Source organism: Scyliorhinus canicula, chromosome 24 (assembly GCF_902713615.1).
Source record: "Scyliorhinus canicula chromosome 24, sScyCan1.1, whole genome shotgun sequence".
NCBI classification, from domain to species: Eukaryota; Metazoa; Chordata; class Chondrichthyes; order Carcharhiniformes; family Scyliorhinidae; genus Scyliorhinus; species Scyliorhinus canicula.
Genome location: NC_052169.1, coordinates 16,889,213 through 16,904,399, shown reverse-complemented (window position 1 = coordinate 16,904,399; position 15,187 = coordinate 16,889,213). Strand labels below are relative to the sequence as shown.

The 15,187-nt window shown below is 44.3% G+C and overlaps 1 protein-coding gene across 8 annotated transcripts in view; it reads left to right on the top strand.

Moving 5' to 3' along the window:
- Positions 1–15,187, top strand: part of herc1 (HECT and RLD domain containing E3 ubiquitin protein ligase family member 1) — a 239,823-nt gene that overhangs the window by 152,533 nt on the left and 72,103 nt on the right. For 7 of the 8 annotated variants that reach the window (XM_038784383.1, XM_038784384.1, XM_038784381.1 and 4 more), the window contains 5 exons: positions 2,947–3,147; positions 6,868–7,042; positions 9,804–10,071; positions 11,788–12,001; positions 12,484–12,740. In XM_038784383.1, the coding sequence (XP_038640311.1) occupies positions 2,947–3,147; positions 6,868–7,042; positions 9,804–10,071; positions 11,788–12,001; positions 12,484–12,740 (1,115 nt within the window). The remainder of the gene's footprint in view (positions 1–2,946; positions 3,148–6,867; positions 7,043–9,803; positions 10,072–11,787; positions 12,002–12,483; positions 12,741–15,187) is intronic. The other variant, XM_038784386.1, reaches the window with a different exon arrangement.

Below are 15,187 nucleotides of genomic sequence, written 5' to 3'. Positions count from 1 at the left end.
TGATGGGATGTGAATGGCGTTGGAAAGGGCAGCGTTTTGTTGCCGGCCCCTACTTGTCCTTGAGAAGATATTGCGTGTTTTCAAATGCTGCATCGATCTTGTGTAGGCGCACCCACAGTGCTATTAGGGAAGTTGCAGGATTTGGCCCCAGCGACAGGAAAGGGGACTGCATTATAGTTGCTTGGTAGTACAGAAGATGGGGGCTGGTCAGCTCAGTTAGCTGGATGACTGGTTCTTGATGCATAGCAATGTCAACAGCACCAGTTCAATTCCCGTACTGACTGAGGTTTTCCATGGCCGTATCAACCTTTCCCCTCGCCTGAGGTGTGGTGAACCTCCGTTTAAGTCACCACCAGTCAGCGCTCTCTCAAAGGGGAGAGAGCAGCCTATGATCCTCTGGGACTGTGGCGACATTTCCATTTCCAGTACAGAAGAGTATTGCTGAAAATAGAGACGTGCTGGAGAAGTTTTCCGTCGTGCACTCTTTAGGACAGATTGCAAGAATACCAAATTTCAAAGGGCACATCGTAAAGCTCTGACAGCATATCTCTTTTTTTTTGTTCAACACTTTAGTTCCGTCAGCATGTTGGGTGGAGGGGAACTTCCAGCTGGTTGTGGTGTTCACACGTCATTCCAAGTGCGAGAGGTCATGGGTTTGGAAGGTGCTGTTGAAGGAGGCTCGATGTGTTGCTGCATTGCATCTTTCAGATGATGCACACTGGTTATTCTGTGTGCTGGTGGTGGAGGGAGTGAGTGCTTGAGATGGCAGATGGGATGCCAATCAAAGTGGGCTGCTCTGTCCTGGGTAGTTTGACCTTCTTGAGTGTTGTTGGAGCTGCACTCAGCCAGGCAAGTATTCCATCACACTCCTGACTTGTGCCTTGTAGATGGTGGTCAAGCCTTTGCAGAGTCAGGAAGTGAATGACTTGTTGGAGAATTCCCAGCCTCTGAACTTCTTGTAGCATTTAGATGGCTGGGCCAGTTCAGTTTCTGGTCAATGATAATGAGGGGTGGTGATAGTGAGGGGTTTCAACAATGGTATTATGATTGAATTTTAAAGAAAGATGGTGAGGCTCTCTCTTGTTGGAGGTGGCTATTGCCTGCCAAGTTGTTGGAGGAGATTATTGCCTGCCAAGTTGTTTGGGACAGTTGATTGCCACTGATCAGCTCAGGCAACATTCATGCCACGTTGTAACCTGCAGTAGAGCAATTATCATAGAATCCCTACTGTGCAAAAGGAGGCCATTCTGCCCATCGAGTTTGCACTGACCCTCTGAAAGAGCACCACACCCAAGCCAATTCTCTGGCTCCATCCCCGTAACCTACACATCTTTGGACACGAAGGGACAATTTAGTACGGCTAATCCACCTAATGTGCACATCTTTGGTCTGTGGGGGGGAATCCGGAGCACCCGGTGGAAACCCACGTAGACACTGGGAGAAAGTGCAAACGTCACACAGATAGTCACCCGAGGCCGGGACCCTGGAACTATGAGGCAGCAGTGCTAACTACTGTGCCATTGTGCCGCCCTAATGATTATGTCATTATTAAGTTAAAATTCTGAGGATTAATTTTTCTGATTGTTTTCCTGATCTCTCCTTTATTTGCGTGAGGGTGTATACCACACTAGATTGGGTCCGCGCCCAAGCATAGAAACTACAGTATGCCATTCAGCCTGTTTTACCAATCAGTTTGATCTTAGCTGATTATTATCCACTTTGGCTCTATCTCTCTTTATTCCCTTGGCTAGCAAAAAGCTTTTGATTCTGGATTTGAAATTATTAGTTGAAGTTGCGTCCACTTTTTTTTGAGAGTTGCGCACTTCTCCCACCCTATCGTGCCCAGAAATGTTTCATAACTTCATCCCTAATTGGCCCAGTTCCCATTTTAATGTTTGTCCCCTTGTCCTGCACTCCTATCTGCAGAAAAGGTTTCTCTCTTGAAATTCTCCTTTGCCTGAGAGAAAGGGAGAAACACGTCACTTTCAATTACTGCCTTCCCAAGAAAAGTGATTCAGGAAACTGGTTGTACAAAGAATTAAATAGATTTTAAAAAAAATCTTACATGGGATCTGGGTGTGCAGGTCCACAGATCTTTAAAAGTGGCAATAAAAGGAAGCATACGGAATGCTTGCCTTCGTTGGATGAGGCATTGAGTATAAAAACTGGCAAGTCATGTTACAGTTGTATAGAACCTTGGCCGCACTTGGAATATTGCGCACAGTTCTGGTCACCACTACCAGAAGGACGTGGAGGCTTTGCAGAGGAGGTTTACCAGGATGTTGCCTGGTCTGGAGGGTGTTAGCTATGCGGAGAGGCTGAACAGGTTCGGACTGTTTTCATTAGAATGACAGAGGTTGAGAGGTGACCTGATAGAGGTCTACAAGATTATGAGGGGCATGGATAGAGTGGATGGATAGGCACTCTCCCAGGGTGGAGGGGTCAGTCACCAGGGGCATAGGTTTAAGGTCCGTGGGGCAAAGTTTAGGGGAGATATGCGAGGCAGATTTTACACAAGAGGGTGGTGAGTGCCTGGAACGCGCTGCCAGGGGAGGTTGTTCAAAAGGCATCGCGACAAATACATGGATAGGATGGGTATAGAGGGATATGGCACAAGGAAGTGTTGAGGGTTTCGGCCAAGGTTGGCATCATGACCGGCACACGCTTAGAGGGCCGAATAGCCTGTTCCTGTGATCTGTTGTTCTTTGGGATGCGAGTGTCGTTGGCAAGGCCAAAATTTGTTGTCGTCCCTAATTGCCTTCTGGGTTGCTATCTTGATCGCTACAGCTCAGGTGTTGGTGCACCCAGAGCGCTGTCTGTCAGTGATGGAGAGAGTGAACGTTTAAGGTGGTGGATGGAGTGCCAATCAAGTGGGGCAGTTTTGTCATGAATGGTGTTGAACTTCGGCTTTGTCCTTATTGACATCTTTTTGACTTGCCCATGCAGAAGACTGGGACATGCTGGATGTTGATGAAGATGAGAAGCTGACTGGAGAGGAGGAGTTTGAACTGCTAGCTGGACCCCTTGGCCTGAACGAACGTAGAATTGTGCCCGAGCCGGTACAGTTTCCAGACAGTGATCCGCTGGGAGCATCTGTTGCCATGGTGACAGCAACCAACAGTATGGAAGAGACCCTCATGCAAATAGGTTTGTCCAACGGAAATATATAATGCAATAAAATAGAGTTGTTCAGATTGAATACCTGAAAATGGAAGGTTACCAAGGTAGGTTTTGCAGGCAAATTCAGCGAATTGCTAATACATCGGTAATTTTAAAAAAAAAATTCAATGTATTAATCGTTGTAGATTATTGGCATGGAATAATCCGTTTGTAATTAGATGATCAATAAATTCCCAATCATTATTTTTAAAAAACTTTGTAATTATCTTCCCATGATGTATGCTTCTGTTCCAGAGGTAGTGGCATAGTGGTATTGTCACTAGTCTAGTAATCCAGAGACCCAGGGTAATGTTCTGTGGACCCAGGTTCCAAACCTACCACCAATAAAAGAAAATCTGGAATTAAAAGTCTAATGAGGACCATGAATCGATTGTCGTGAAAAACCATCTGGTTCCCTGATGTCCTTTAGAGAAGGAAGTCTGCCGTTTTTACCTGTCTCGCCTACGCGTGACTCCAGACCCACAGCAGTGCTATCTGAAATAGTCCAGTAAGCCACTCAGTTCAAGGGCAATTAGGGATTGTGTGTTCCTTGAAAAGTACACCAAAGTCTGGCTGAAAATCAGCGATTTTGAAACTTTGCAGCTTTAAAAAAAAAAAAATGTCCTTTTTAGAACATAGAGCATAGAAGAATACAGCACAGAACAGTCCCTTCGGCCCTTGATGTTCTGCCGAGCAATGATCACCCTACTCAAACCCACGTATCCACCCTATACCCGTAACCCAACAACCCCCCCCCTTAACCTTACATTTTAGGACACTACGGGCAATTTAGCATGGCCAATCCACCTAACCCGCACATCTTTGGACTGTGGGAGGAAACCGGAGCACCCGGAGGAAACCCACGCACACACAGGGAGGACGTGCAGACTCCACACAGACAGTGTTCCCGTTCTTCCCGATTCCCGTTGTTCCCAATTCACCTGAGGAAGGAGCAATGCTCCGAAAGCTAGTGTTTGAAACAAACATGTTGGACTTTAACCTGGTGTTGTAAGACTACTTACTGTGTTCTACCAAAGTGCATAACCTTGCACTTTCCTGCTTTGTACTCCATCTGCCGCCATGTAGCCCACTCCCTTAACCTATCTGTCTCCCTTCAGAGCATTTTTGTGTCCTCGTCATGCTCACATTCCTACCTTTGTCCCTAACAGCAAGCGTTTGATGCGTTACTCCCGGTTTTTTGTGTTAACTATTCACAATATGTTAGAGCTGAAGAAAAAAATAACTAGCGTCACATGTTTCATGATTTGTGTACTGAACTACCAAAAAGCCAACAAAGTACTCGCTGAAGTATAGCCATTGTTGAATTGTAGGGAAAGGCAGCAACCAATTTGCACAGATCAAGGTTCCACAAGCACCATTGAGATGAATAACCAGATTGTGGGCCAAATCTTGGTTGGAAACTACCACTGTGTTGATGAGAGACACCATTACTAAAATGTAGATCAACCGGCAAATGCAGGGGATTAATGGAGGTGGCACAAGTTGCAAATTTCTAGAACTTACTGGTCAATCTGCAATTTGTTTCGTACAAGTGGTAACTTGCCCTTAGCCTCCCATTACTTTTAAGAATTTATTGGGTTTGCATGTCAATTGCCCATTAAACTCGCCCGCCAGATAGATTTAGGGCTTTAGGACTTATGTTAACAAGTACCTTTTAAGCAACCTAATAATTGTTCTTGCAGTAACGATCAACTTGAGGAAGGCAGAAAGAGGCTGTGAAGTGAATGGGCTACAAGATGGCAGACTGTGTATAATGTGTGGAAGTGTGGTCCAGATGTTGAAGAGTTAAAACCATGGTGACTAATTTCTTCAGGGAAATTGCACATGGGAGATTAGTCAATTTTTAAAAAATAATTGTTTTTTTTCTTCCTTTCAATCCAATTTCCTCTTTATAAACCTGATCTTCCTTCTCTGTCATTCCTCTATTTCTTTCGCAATCCTAAAATCTAATTGGTTAAAGAAACGCACTGTTGTTCTCCCCATTGCCCTGGCCAGGCTGTTATCGGATCACCGTTTCAGCACGTTGGGGCTCAAAAATATTTTGAGCTGGAGGGTGAAGAGAAGAGTCTAACTAGACACCATACCAGATGATTTGCTTCAGCAAGCATAGCCCCATATAGTTCAATGATGCTACTTGAGGAGCAATAATGACAATGCTGGGAAGAACTCTTTTTTTTTTTTGTTCTTGTATCAATTAACCTTTTCACCTATTTGGAAAGGCAGATTGGCGTCTAATCGGAACGATAGCACCGTACCGCCTCAGCACACTCATTTCTTAGTATCAGGTAATGTGCTCAGGCCTCTGAAGCAGAGCTTGAACTTTCAAATCTTCTGACCCATCTCACAAACTGCTTGTGCAGTTACTTGTTAGAATATTTGGGTGGCTGGTCCAGTTACATTTCAGTCCTGTGATAACCCCATCAGTTTCCTCGGAGTTTGGATCCAGCGATGCTAATATCAATTATTGCTATGGACAGGTAGTCTGATTCCCGTGTTAGAGATGATCATTGGCTGGCACTTGTGTGGCAAGGATGGTGCCTGCCCCTTATGAGGGGAAAGCCAGAATTTGTTGCTCCATGTTGGCACGGTCTGAGGAATAGTGAATGGAAGTGAACGCTGCAATCGTTAACGGGCATCCCCCTGCTCTGATCTCTTGATGAAGGGTTGGTGACGGATGAAACAGCGAGAGATTGTTGGACTGGAACACTGTTCTGAGTTCCAGTGATGTCCTGTGGCACAGATGATTAGCCTCAAGTAACCATATATCTATTTGCCAAGCTTGAGCCTCCCATTGGAGAGTTTTCCAAGGGCTTCCTGAATTTGTCCTTTTTTTTTTTGGACAAAGACAGTAAGTGGAGCTGAGTGGTCCTGAAGCTATTAATGAGTAACTGCTGTTTGATAACACTGTCAGCGAGCTCTTCCATCATTATGTTGATGATTGGGAATATCACAATTAGACATTAGTTGACTGGGTCAGGTTTGTCCTACTTTTTCTAACTTCATATTTAAATCATATTCATGATTAAATCTGCTCATCTTTAGCATACAGGAGGAGATTCCTGCAGTTCATATGGAATCACAGGCATAAAAACTGAAAATATGTAGACTGATAAAAGTAGTTAACCATCTGGTAGAACTGAGAGGATAGCATAGGTGGGAAAGTATAGTAATGGGAAATTTGGGGTACTGGGGCAGCGCTCATTGTTGTAGAGAAAATTCAAGCTGTTCAACTGAGAAGGGTTTTGAGAATCTTGCATTATTCACTCTTTTCAGTGACGAGGGTCAACTGTGTAAAATCATCATTGATAACGAGGCGACAGGTTACAAAAATTTCCTCACGCAAAGAGTTGTTAGAGTGATGGATGTTTTGTTATAGGGAACAGTTGAAAGGAGGGGCGATGAATAGTTGAACCAAAGGACGTACGGGACTTTTGAGTGAAAGTAAGGTAGTGAGATTTGCTTTTCATTGGTTTGGTAAAGATGGTGGGCTTAACTGGTCTCCTTCTGTCCAATAAGCCTCTTGGGTTCTCACTCTTCCTCTTTTAGTTTATGGTCTCCTGTCTTCTCATTCGCCATATTGTCTTGTGTCTTCTATTCTTCCACCCATCCCAATCTATGTTGCCACATGTCTGCCCCTGTTGTTCCTTTGCTTGCACACTAACACTATAACTTAAATGTTCTATCAAGGTTGCCTTGGATCTGTAGATAAATGTTTGTCCGGAAGAGTGACACTTGGGGAACAGGCAGCTGCCCTGCTAAATCCACATGACCGAGTTATGGCCTTGAGGAGAGTGACTGCCGCAGCACAGGTCCTTCTAGCAAGAACCATGGTTATGAGAGCTCTTTCATTGTTATCTGTCAGGTAGGAAGAAGTTGATTCCTTTTTTTTTAATGATAGCTCAATGCTAAAGTGGTTATAAGAATGAAACTATGTAAGAGTCCTTCCTGTTTATTTCCTTTGTTCCTATTTCTTTGTTATTTTATTATTTTGATCCTTGGAGCCATAATCGAAATGTGTCTTTTAGCAGAAGACTCCAATTTGAAGCAGCCTGCTTGTCAGGATACTAGGCTCTGTTTTTAGCCAGGCTCGTCGGCATCGAGTGGTTCTTGGGAACCAGGTTTGGAGGGAATCTAATCTATTTGGGTGACTGGCAACCGGTGGGTTGGTCAGGGGACAGTGTTCTGCCTGACAATGGTTAGTGATTGGTTCCTGCATGTTGCGTTCCGAGAAGCATTTAGACCTTGGAAATCTCTCGCTCGTTCTTTCCTTGTGGAAGTGAAAGCACTGTTTTATTATTCTGAAAGCAGTGAGTGCCTGGCAGATCCTTTGCTGTGAACAAGAAATGATGTGGAGTCTGCAGAGAAGGAAGACAACCTTGCCAGAGAAAACAATCTCAAGCCCAGAGGAAAGATGTATCAAAACGGAAGCTGAACTTCAGAAAGACAATAACTAGAAATCATCCCTGTGCATCAAAGATCCTTATCCTTTATTTTTATTAATATTTTCTTTCACTTTCCACCATACTTTCCCCTCTGTTGTTTATGTGTGTGTGTGTGTGTATATAAAATATATATATATGTAGTGAGGGTAATTAGAAAGAGGGGGTTGGGAAAGGGGTATTAGATAGTTAAATTTTTTGTCCATTTAATTATTTTTTAAAAAAAATAATTTTTATTGAAATTTTTACAAAATATAAACATCTCAACTCTATTAACAAAACAACCGTGGTAACACCCCAAGAACAATACCCATCCAACTTCAAAAGCAACTACAAACAAAATAAAAAAAACAAAAGAACACCCAAACATCAAAAGGGAAAGACATAACACCCGCCACATCCCACAAACCCATGTACACAGTTCTCCCTGGAAAGGCTGCCACCGCCTAAAGAACTGATCCCCTCAGGGCAAATTTCACCTTCTCCAATTTAATGAACCCCGCCATATCCGAGATCCAGGCCTCCATGCTTGGGGGCCTCACATCCTTCCATTGGAGCAAGATCCTCCGCCGGGCTACTAGGGACGCAAAGGCCAGAACACCGGCCTCTTTCGCCTCCTGCACTCCCGGCTCCACTGCAACCCCAAAAATTGAGAGTCCCCAGCCTGGCTTGACCCTGGATCCCACCACTCTCGACACCGTCCTTGCTACCCCCTTCCAAAACTCCCCCAGCACTGGGCACGCCCAAAACATATGGGCGTGGTTCGCTGGGCTCCCCGAGCACCTAGCACACCTGTCCTCGCCCCCGAAAAACCTACTCATCCTCGTCCCAGTCATGTGGGCCCTATGCAGCACCTTGAGCTGTATGATGCTAAGCCTCGCACAGGAAGAGGAGGAATTCACTCTCTCCAGGGCATCCGCCCACGTCCCCTCCTCAATCTCCTCACCCAGCTCCTCTTCCCATTTACCCTTCAGTTCCTCCACCGAGGCCTCGTCTACCTACTGCATCATCCGGTATATGTCCGAAATCCTCCCTCCTCCAACCCACACCCCCGAGAGCATTTTGTCCATTTAATTATATTACTGTACATAATAAAAGGTTAATTGTGTTATTGGGCATGGCCAAAGATCTCGGGTATTTTAAATATAATCTAATTTTACCTGTATTGCGACTCTGGGTCAATTGGGGCTGGAATTGACTGTGCAATAGCCCAGGGTGTCATGACAACTAGTCTGGGACTGTTTTCTGTATGCAAATTCCTTTCTTTAAACCCAATGTTCATTTTTAATCTGCTTTCAATGATATTCTAAAAAAGGTCTCTGCTTAACTTGAGAGATTTTTTTTTACCCCCATGTGGTTTTGGCAGCATGAAATCCTTTTCACAAACTTGGTGACGTGTTTGCCCCCGAGATGTGCTTCCAACCACATCTTCATGCCGCTGCGAAGGTTGTCTTTCCACCTCCATAAAATCACCCTGCTCGACCCAAATTGAGCTCATCTGCAGCGGAAACCCTCAACTATGCTCGCGTTACCTCAAGATTCTAACACACTCGCGCCTGGACCCCAATGCCTGAACCACCATTTTGGGCAGCACAGCTTTGGGTAACGGCCATTAGCACCTTCCTTGTTCTTTAACGCCTTTGTGTCCATGAAATCTTTGTCAAATCTCCCCTTCGCCTTCCCTGGAACTTCTGTTTTGCTCCACTTCTTCCGCATAGAAAATCCGTCACCTTCCCATCTCTCAACAGCCCTGAAGAAGAGTCATGTGGACACGACTCTCTCTCCACAAACGCTGCTGGACCTGCTGAGTTTATCCAGCATCTTCTGTTTTTTTTTTTATTTCCGATTTCCAGCATCCGCAGTATTTTGTTTTTATTTTTCGAAGTTATTTTTTTTAAATTTAATTTTATTTTATTTTATTTTATTTTATTGTTATTGTTTTTTCGTTATTGTTATTGTTTTTTATTGTTATTTTATTTTTCGAACCAAATCTATCAACGCATTTCCTTTCCACAGTAAAATTTGGCTTGGGAACATTATTTCCCTGATGGGAATTTTGAGTTACAAATGATTTATTTTCTTAAGTTTTATAAAAAAAACTGTGACTGTGTGGATAAATCTTTTTTGTTCACGAGAAATGATGCTGGTGTCTCACTGCTGTGCCCTTCCCTCTGTTCCTTCCAGTGGCTCCAGTTGCAGTCTAGCAGCAGGCCTGGAGTCTTTGGGGTTGACGGACATCAAGACCCTGGTTCGGTTGATGTGTTTGGCTGCAGCAGGCAGAGCCGGACTCTCCCCGAGTCCAGGGACCACCAGCATTTCAGATCGGCCACGTGGAGTTCATAGCAAAGCCAACAAGCCAATTTCTTGCCTGGCCTACCTGAGCACCGCAGTGGGCTGTTTAGCGTCTAACAGTCCGAGTGCTGCAAAGCTACTTGTTCAGCTCTGTACACAGGTAGGTTCACGAGGTTAATCCCAGAGCTGAAGGGGTTGGATTACGAGCAGAGGTTGAGTAGACTGGGACTGTACTCGTTGGAATTTAGAAGGTTGAGGGGGGATCTTATAGAAACATATAAAATTATGAAGGGAATAGATAGGATCAATGCGGCCAGGTTGTTTCCACTGGCGGGTGAAAGCAGAACTAGGGGGCATAGCCTCAAAATAAGGGGAAGTAGATTTAGGACTGAGTTTAGGAGGAACTTCTTCACCCAAAGGGTTGTGAATCTATGGAATTCCTTGCCCAGTGAAGCAGTTGAGGCTCCTTCATTAAATGTTTTTAAGGTAAAGATAGATAGTTTTTTTGAAGAAAAAAGGGATTAAGGGTTATGGTGTTCGGGCGGGAAAGTGGAGCTGAGTCAACAAAAGATCAGACATGATCTCATTGAATGGCGGAGCAGGCTCGAGAGGCCAGATGGCCTACTCCTGCTCCTTGTTCTTATGTAACATCTGTGGTGTGTGTAACTATTGTTGGTTTAGCCTTGCTTTTGTATAGCATGCTTCGCAACCTCAGGACTTTACCGTCTGACTACTTCACTGAGTACTTTGCAGCCACTTCAATACTTTGGAAATGTAGACATATTTGTTGCAGTTGATTTCCTTCCCTCGACATACAAGGTATTTTCCTTAAAATTTAACCTGATTTGTATTTTCCTTTCATAAAGAGATGTTGCTTAGCCTCCATTGAGCCCCTCTCAGCAAAGTGGCTGAGATCAACCACTCTGCTTTGGGAGCTTATGAGTCTTTACCTCTTGTCCCACCACACTGGCACAAAATGTATTGCTCCCAGGAGTCCAAACTTTGGTGTGTTGTAGGTGTAGTGTCTAGGTTTGGGGAGAGGAGCAGTGGGTGAGCAACGAGGGGGGTGGTGAGGGGGTTTTGAGAGGAAAACGTTGAGCAGGAAGGAGAGGGAAGCAGCAATGGGGTCAGAAGAGGTACACAAGGAGTGAGGGGGCCAAGAGGACGGAGGTGGGAAGCAGCGAGGGAGCCGGGAGGGGGAACTGGAGGAAGCAGCCGGACAGGAGAGGCAGCAAGTGGGAAGGAGCCAAGGGGGGTTGGGAGAGATTTGTGGTAAGTAGGAAGGAATATGAGGGGGGGAGGGTCATAAGAGGCAGTAGGAAGTGTTTAAAAAACAAAACAGACTGAGTGTGTACCTTTACAATGCTGTTCTTGGGTGGCACGGTGGTGCATTGGTTAGCACTGCTGCCCCACGGCACCCGTGTTCGATCCCGGCTCTGGGTCACTGTCCGTGTGGAGTTTGCACATTCTCCCCGTGTCTGCATGGGTTTCACCCCCACAACCCAAAGATGTGCAGGGTAGGTGGATTGGCCACGCTAAATTGCCTCTTAATTAGAAAAAAAAAAGAATCGGGTACTTTAAGTTTATTAAAAAGACAATGCAGTTCTTGCTGCCTTGCAATAACTGCTAAACTGTAAATTGAGACGGTGCCATTCAGGTAAGTTGACGAAATTACAAACTGCACTAAAAAAACAAAAATGCACAATTTTATGCTGATACCAAAGATCAAAGTGAACAAGCTAACCAAAACTTGCACTTGTCCTTTATGCCTGGGGTCAGTTGCTGGTTTGCATAACATCTGCAGGAAGGCGATGGGAAAGGAGGGAATTGTCCAGATGTGTGGGTCAAAAACTACCATCTTTCCTTATCTCCTCAGAACCTGATCTCAGCGGCAACCGGCATGAATCTCACTACCATAGATGACCCCATTCAGAGGAAGTTCCTACCCAGTTTCCTTCGAGGTATTGCCGAGGAAAATAAGCTGGTGACGTCTCCAAACTTTGTTGTAACTCAAGCGTTAGTGGCACTGCTCGCGGACAAGGGCGCCAAGCTGAGACCAGCCTACGACAAGGCAGAGATGGAAAAAAGAGGTAGGTCTGTCTCTCAAATTGTCATGTGTAAGTGAATGGAGTGTGAACTGTACTAATTACAACCAGCTCTGTTTGAACAGTGGTATTTTAACCCTTCGAGAAGCCACAAAAAACGATTGACTTTGGGCTAAAATGCTTGCATGGTGTTTGCATCCATTATACCTTTGCCGACACTAGTTTATTTTTGTCATGCGGTTTTTCTACGTACTGAGACAATGACCAGTGTGTCAAAACTTCACTTCTGATTTGCGCATTCTATCCGACATGCATTTTACTTCCTGTTGCTAATTTGAAGATTTAAACGTAAAAATCACCTTTACTTTAAAAAAAAAATGTTTTTTCAATATAATTCAGCATTTAACGAATTTTGAATAATCGGTTATATGACACTTTGTATGTAGCAAGGTGAGTGCAGTACCATTGCATTGTTGTTTTCTTGACCATCATTCACTGGGGATTGTCTCACTGTTTTGTTTAAGCAGGTTTTATTGCCCATTTGTATGCCCATCCTTCCTATGATCCTTCTGCTGTAGGCCCTCTGGAGCTGGCTAATGCCTTAGCAGCTTGCTGCCTCTCATCTCGGCTGTCTTCCCAGCACAGACAGTGGGCTGCTCAGCAGCTCGTTCGGACTCTTGCAGCTCACGATCGCGACAACCAGAGTAAACCGCAGACATATGCCGATATGTCTGGGGACCTACGGAAATGTTCATTCAACAAGCTTGAAGCACATCAGAATAGGGTAAGAAATACGCTTTCACACCTGTAAATATTGCTACGGTCCAACCTGGAACATTGTGAAGAAATCCAAGTTTTTTTTTAAAAAAAGAAAATTTAGAATACTCAATTATTTTTTCCAATTAAGGGGCAATTTAGCCTGGCCAATCGGCCTAACCTGCACATTTTAGGTTGTGAGATTGAAACCCACGCAGACGCGGGGAGAATGTGCAAACTTCACACAGACTGTTGGCCGGGATCGAACCCGGGTCCACAATGCTGCAGGCAGCAGTGCTAACCAGTGCGTCGCTGTCTCCCAAAAAGAAATCCAAGTTCTCATTTTAACCAATAGAACTACTCCATAAGATTTTATTTTTTGTAAAGAAAATGTAAACGCCATTACATATAGAATAAATTAAACAAAGCAAATACAAGTAAGTTAACGCTACAGCTTCTATATCTTATGCACTCAGTTTTGCTTCCTCCAATAATTATTAGATACACAGATCTTAGTTATTCATTTCTGTAGGGACCACCCATTAGTATGCCACAGTACACTGGGGAATTTTCCTCGGCTCCAGCTATTCTGAGGTAAAGATTTTTTTTTTATCCTTTCGGCGAAGATCAAGCGTCCGATCAAGCCCACGATGAGGTGTAATGCCTTTTCTTATCAGCCTGGATCTAGTGGAGACCATGAATTGGTTTCAATTTGAATTGAAATTTGGAGCAAGCAATGAGATGGATTAAGGGCTTGCCCTGTCCACTCTGCACATTGGCTTTGAAACGTAAATAACATAATTTTTTTAAATTTTCAATTATCCTCTTGTCTGTGACGGCCACAGTCCCTTGTTTCTGGTTATTTTTCCAATACTTCCAAGTTAACCTGTTCGATAACTTTCTTTTGCAATAAGACACTGAAGCCTCTGTAGATTCTCTCATTAATTTCAAACTAATTAATGTTCCAGCTTCCGTCCCTCATAAAATTCAAACAGATTAGGTCTCACCCAGCTCCCACAGCGCAGGTCTGTCTAACCATCATTTATTTTGCAAAACTTGCCTCGGCAAACCTCACGAGGTTCAAACTGCAATTAAAATCTAGTCCGGCAAACTACCTCAGCTAAGTTAAAACTAGAGAGTCTTCCAAAGCTCCGTCCATCTCCATGGTGACGTAGCCTGCTCTGGACTATCCTCAAACCCCCTCTGAGCCAATTATCCCTCGCTTACAATTTGCCCAGCTAGGCCCAACTGCTGCTTCATAGCTCTATCTCTTCTGACTCTATTCAACAAGCCCAGGGGGTAACCTTTCGAACTTTCTATTCTTTAGGTGATCTGTCAATCACTGAAGCCCAGCATTTTCATTACCTTATAGTCGTACAATAATCACCCCAGAACGAAGCATCACCTCTAAAATATTAACATGAACCATGAAATAGATAGTCACAAAAGTATGGGCTGAAAGTTACTTTTTTCTTTTTGTTACAACATATTTGAACTTGCCAGCTCACGTTCAAGTGGTTGTAAGTAATATCGGAGTAGCCATTATTTGACTCTTAACTTTCTGAATAGATTCAGCTCTTGAGCATCGTTTGCTTGGAAGTGAATTGTTGCGATCTTGATGTGGGGAGGGTCAGGAAAGGTTCTGACAGTTATCGTCATGGCCATCTTGAACTGCAACCACTCGTGGGATGGGACCCAGTTATTTTGTCAACTGGACGCTGGCTGCCCTATTTCTGGTGCTTGTCTGAGCATTGGGCATGGTCTATTTTTATTTTGGTTTCTGGAAAAAATAGGACCTGGGAACAGAAACTGATGTAAGGTAGACGTTTAGAAAGGATACTAGAAAGAAATGGTGAAAATAGGATTAATCTACCAAGCTTGTGGAAACCATTAGACTTTAACTCTATCCTATAATGGGAGAATTAGGTCAGCACAGTGGCGCAGTGGGTTAGCCCTGCTGCCTCACGGCGCCGAGGTCCCAGGTTCAATCCCGGCTCTGGATCACTGTCCGTGTGGAGTTTGCACACTCTCCCCATGTTTGCGTGGGTTTCGCCCCCACAACCCAAAGATGTGCAAGCTAGGTGGATTGGACACGCTAAATTGCCCCTTAATTGGAAAAAATGAATTGGGTACTCTAAGTTTAGTTTAAAGAAAATAATAATGGGAGAATTAGATTTGCATTTATACAGCAACTACCATGACCTTGGGAGGTTACAAAGTGCTTTACAGCCAAATAAGTGCTTCAAAAAAATAGTGTAGTTACTGTTGCAATGTAATTAATATAATTGAAAGTATTTGTAAATCTTGACTTTCCTTCTGTTCCTGCTCCCGCTTGCTGTTCTTGCCCCCGCTTGCTGTTCTTGCCCCCGCTTGCTGTTCTTGCCCCCGCTTGCTGTTCTTGCCCCCGCTTGCTGTTCTTGCCCCCGCTTGCTGTTCTTGCCCCCGCTTGCTGTTCTTGCCCCCGCTTGCTGTTCT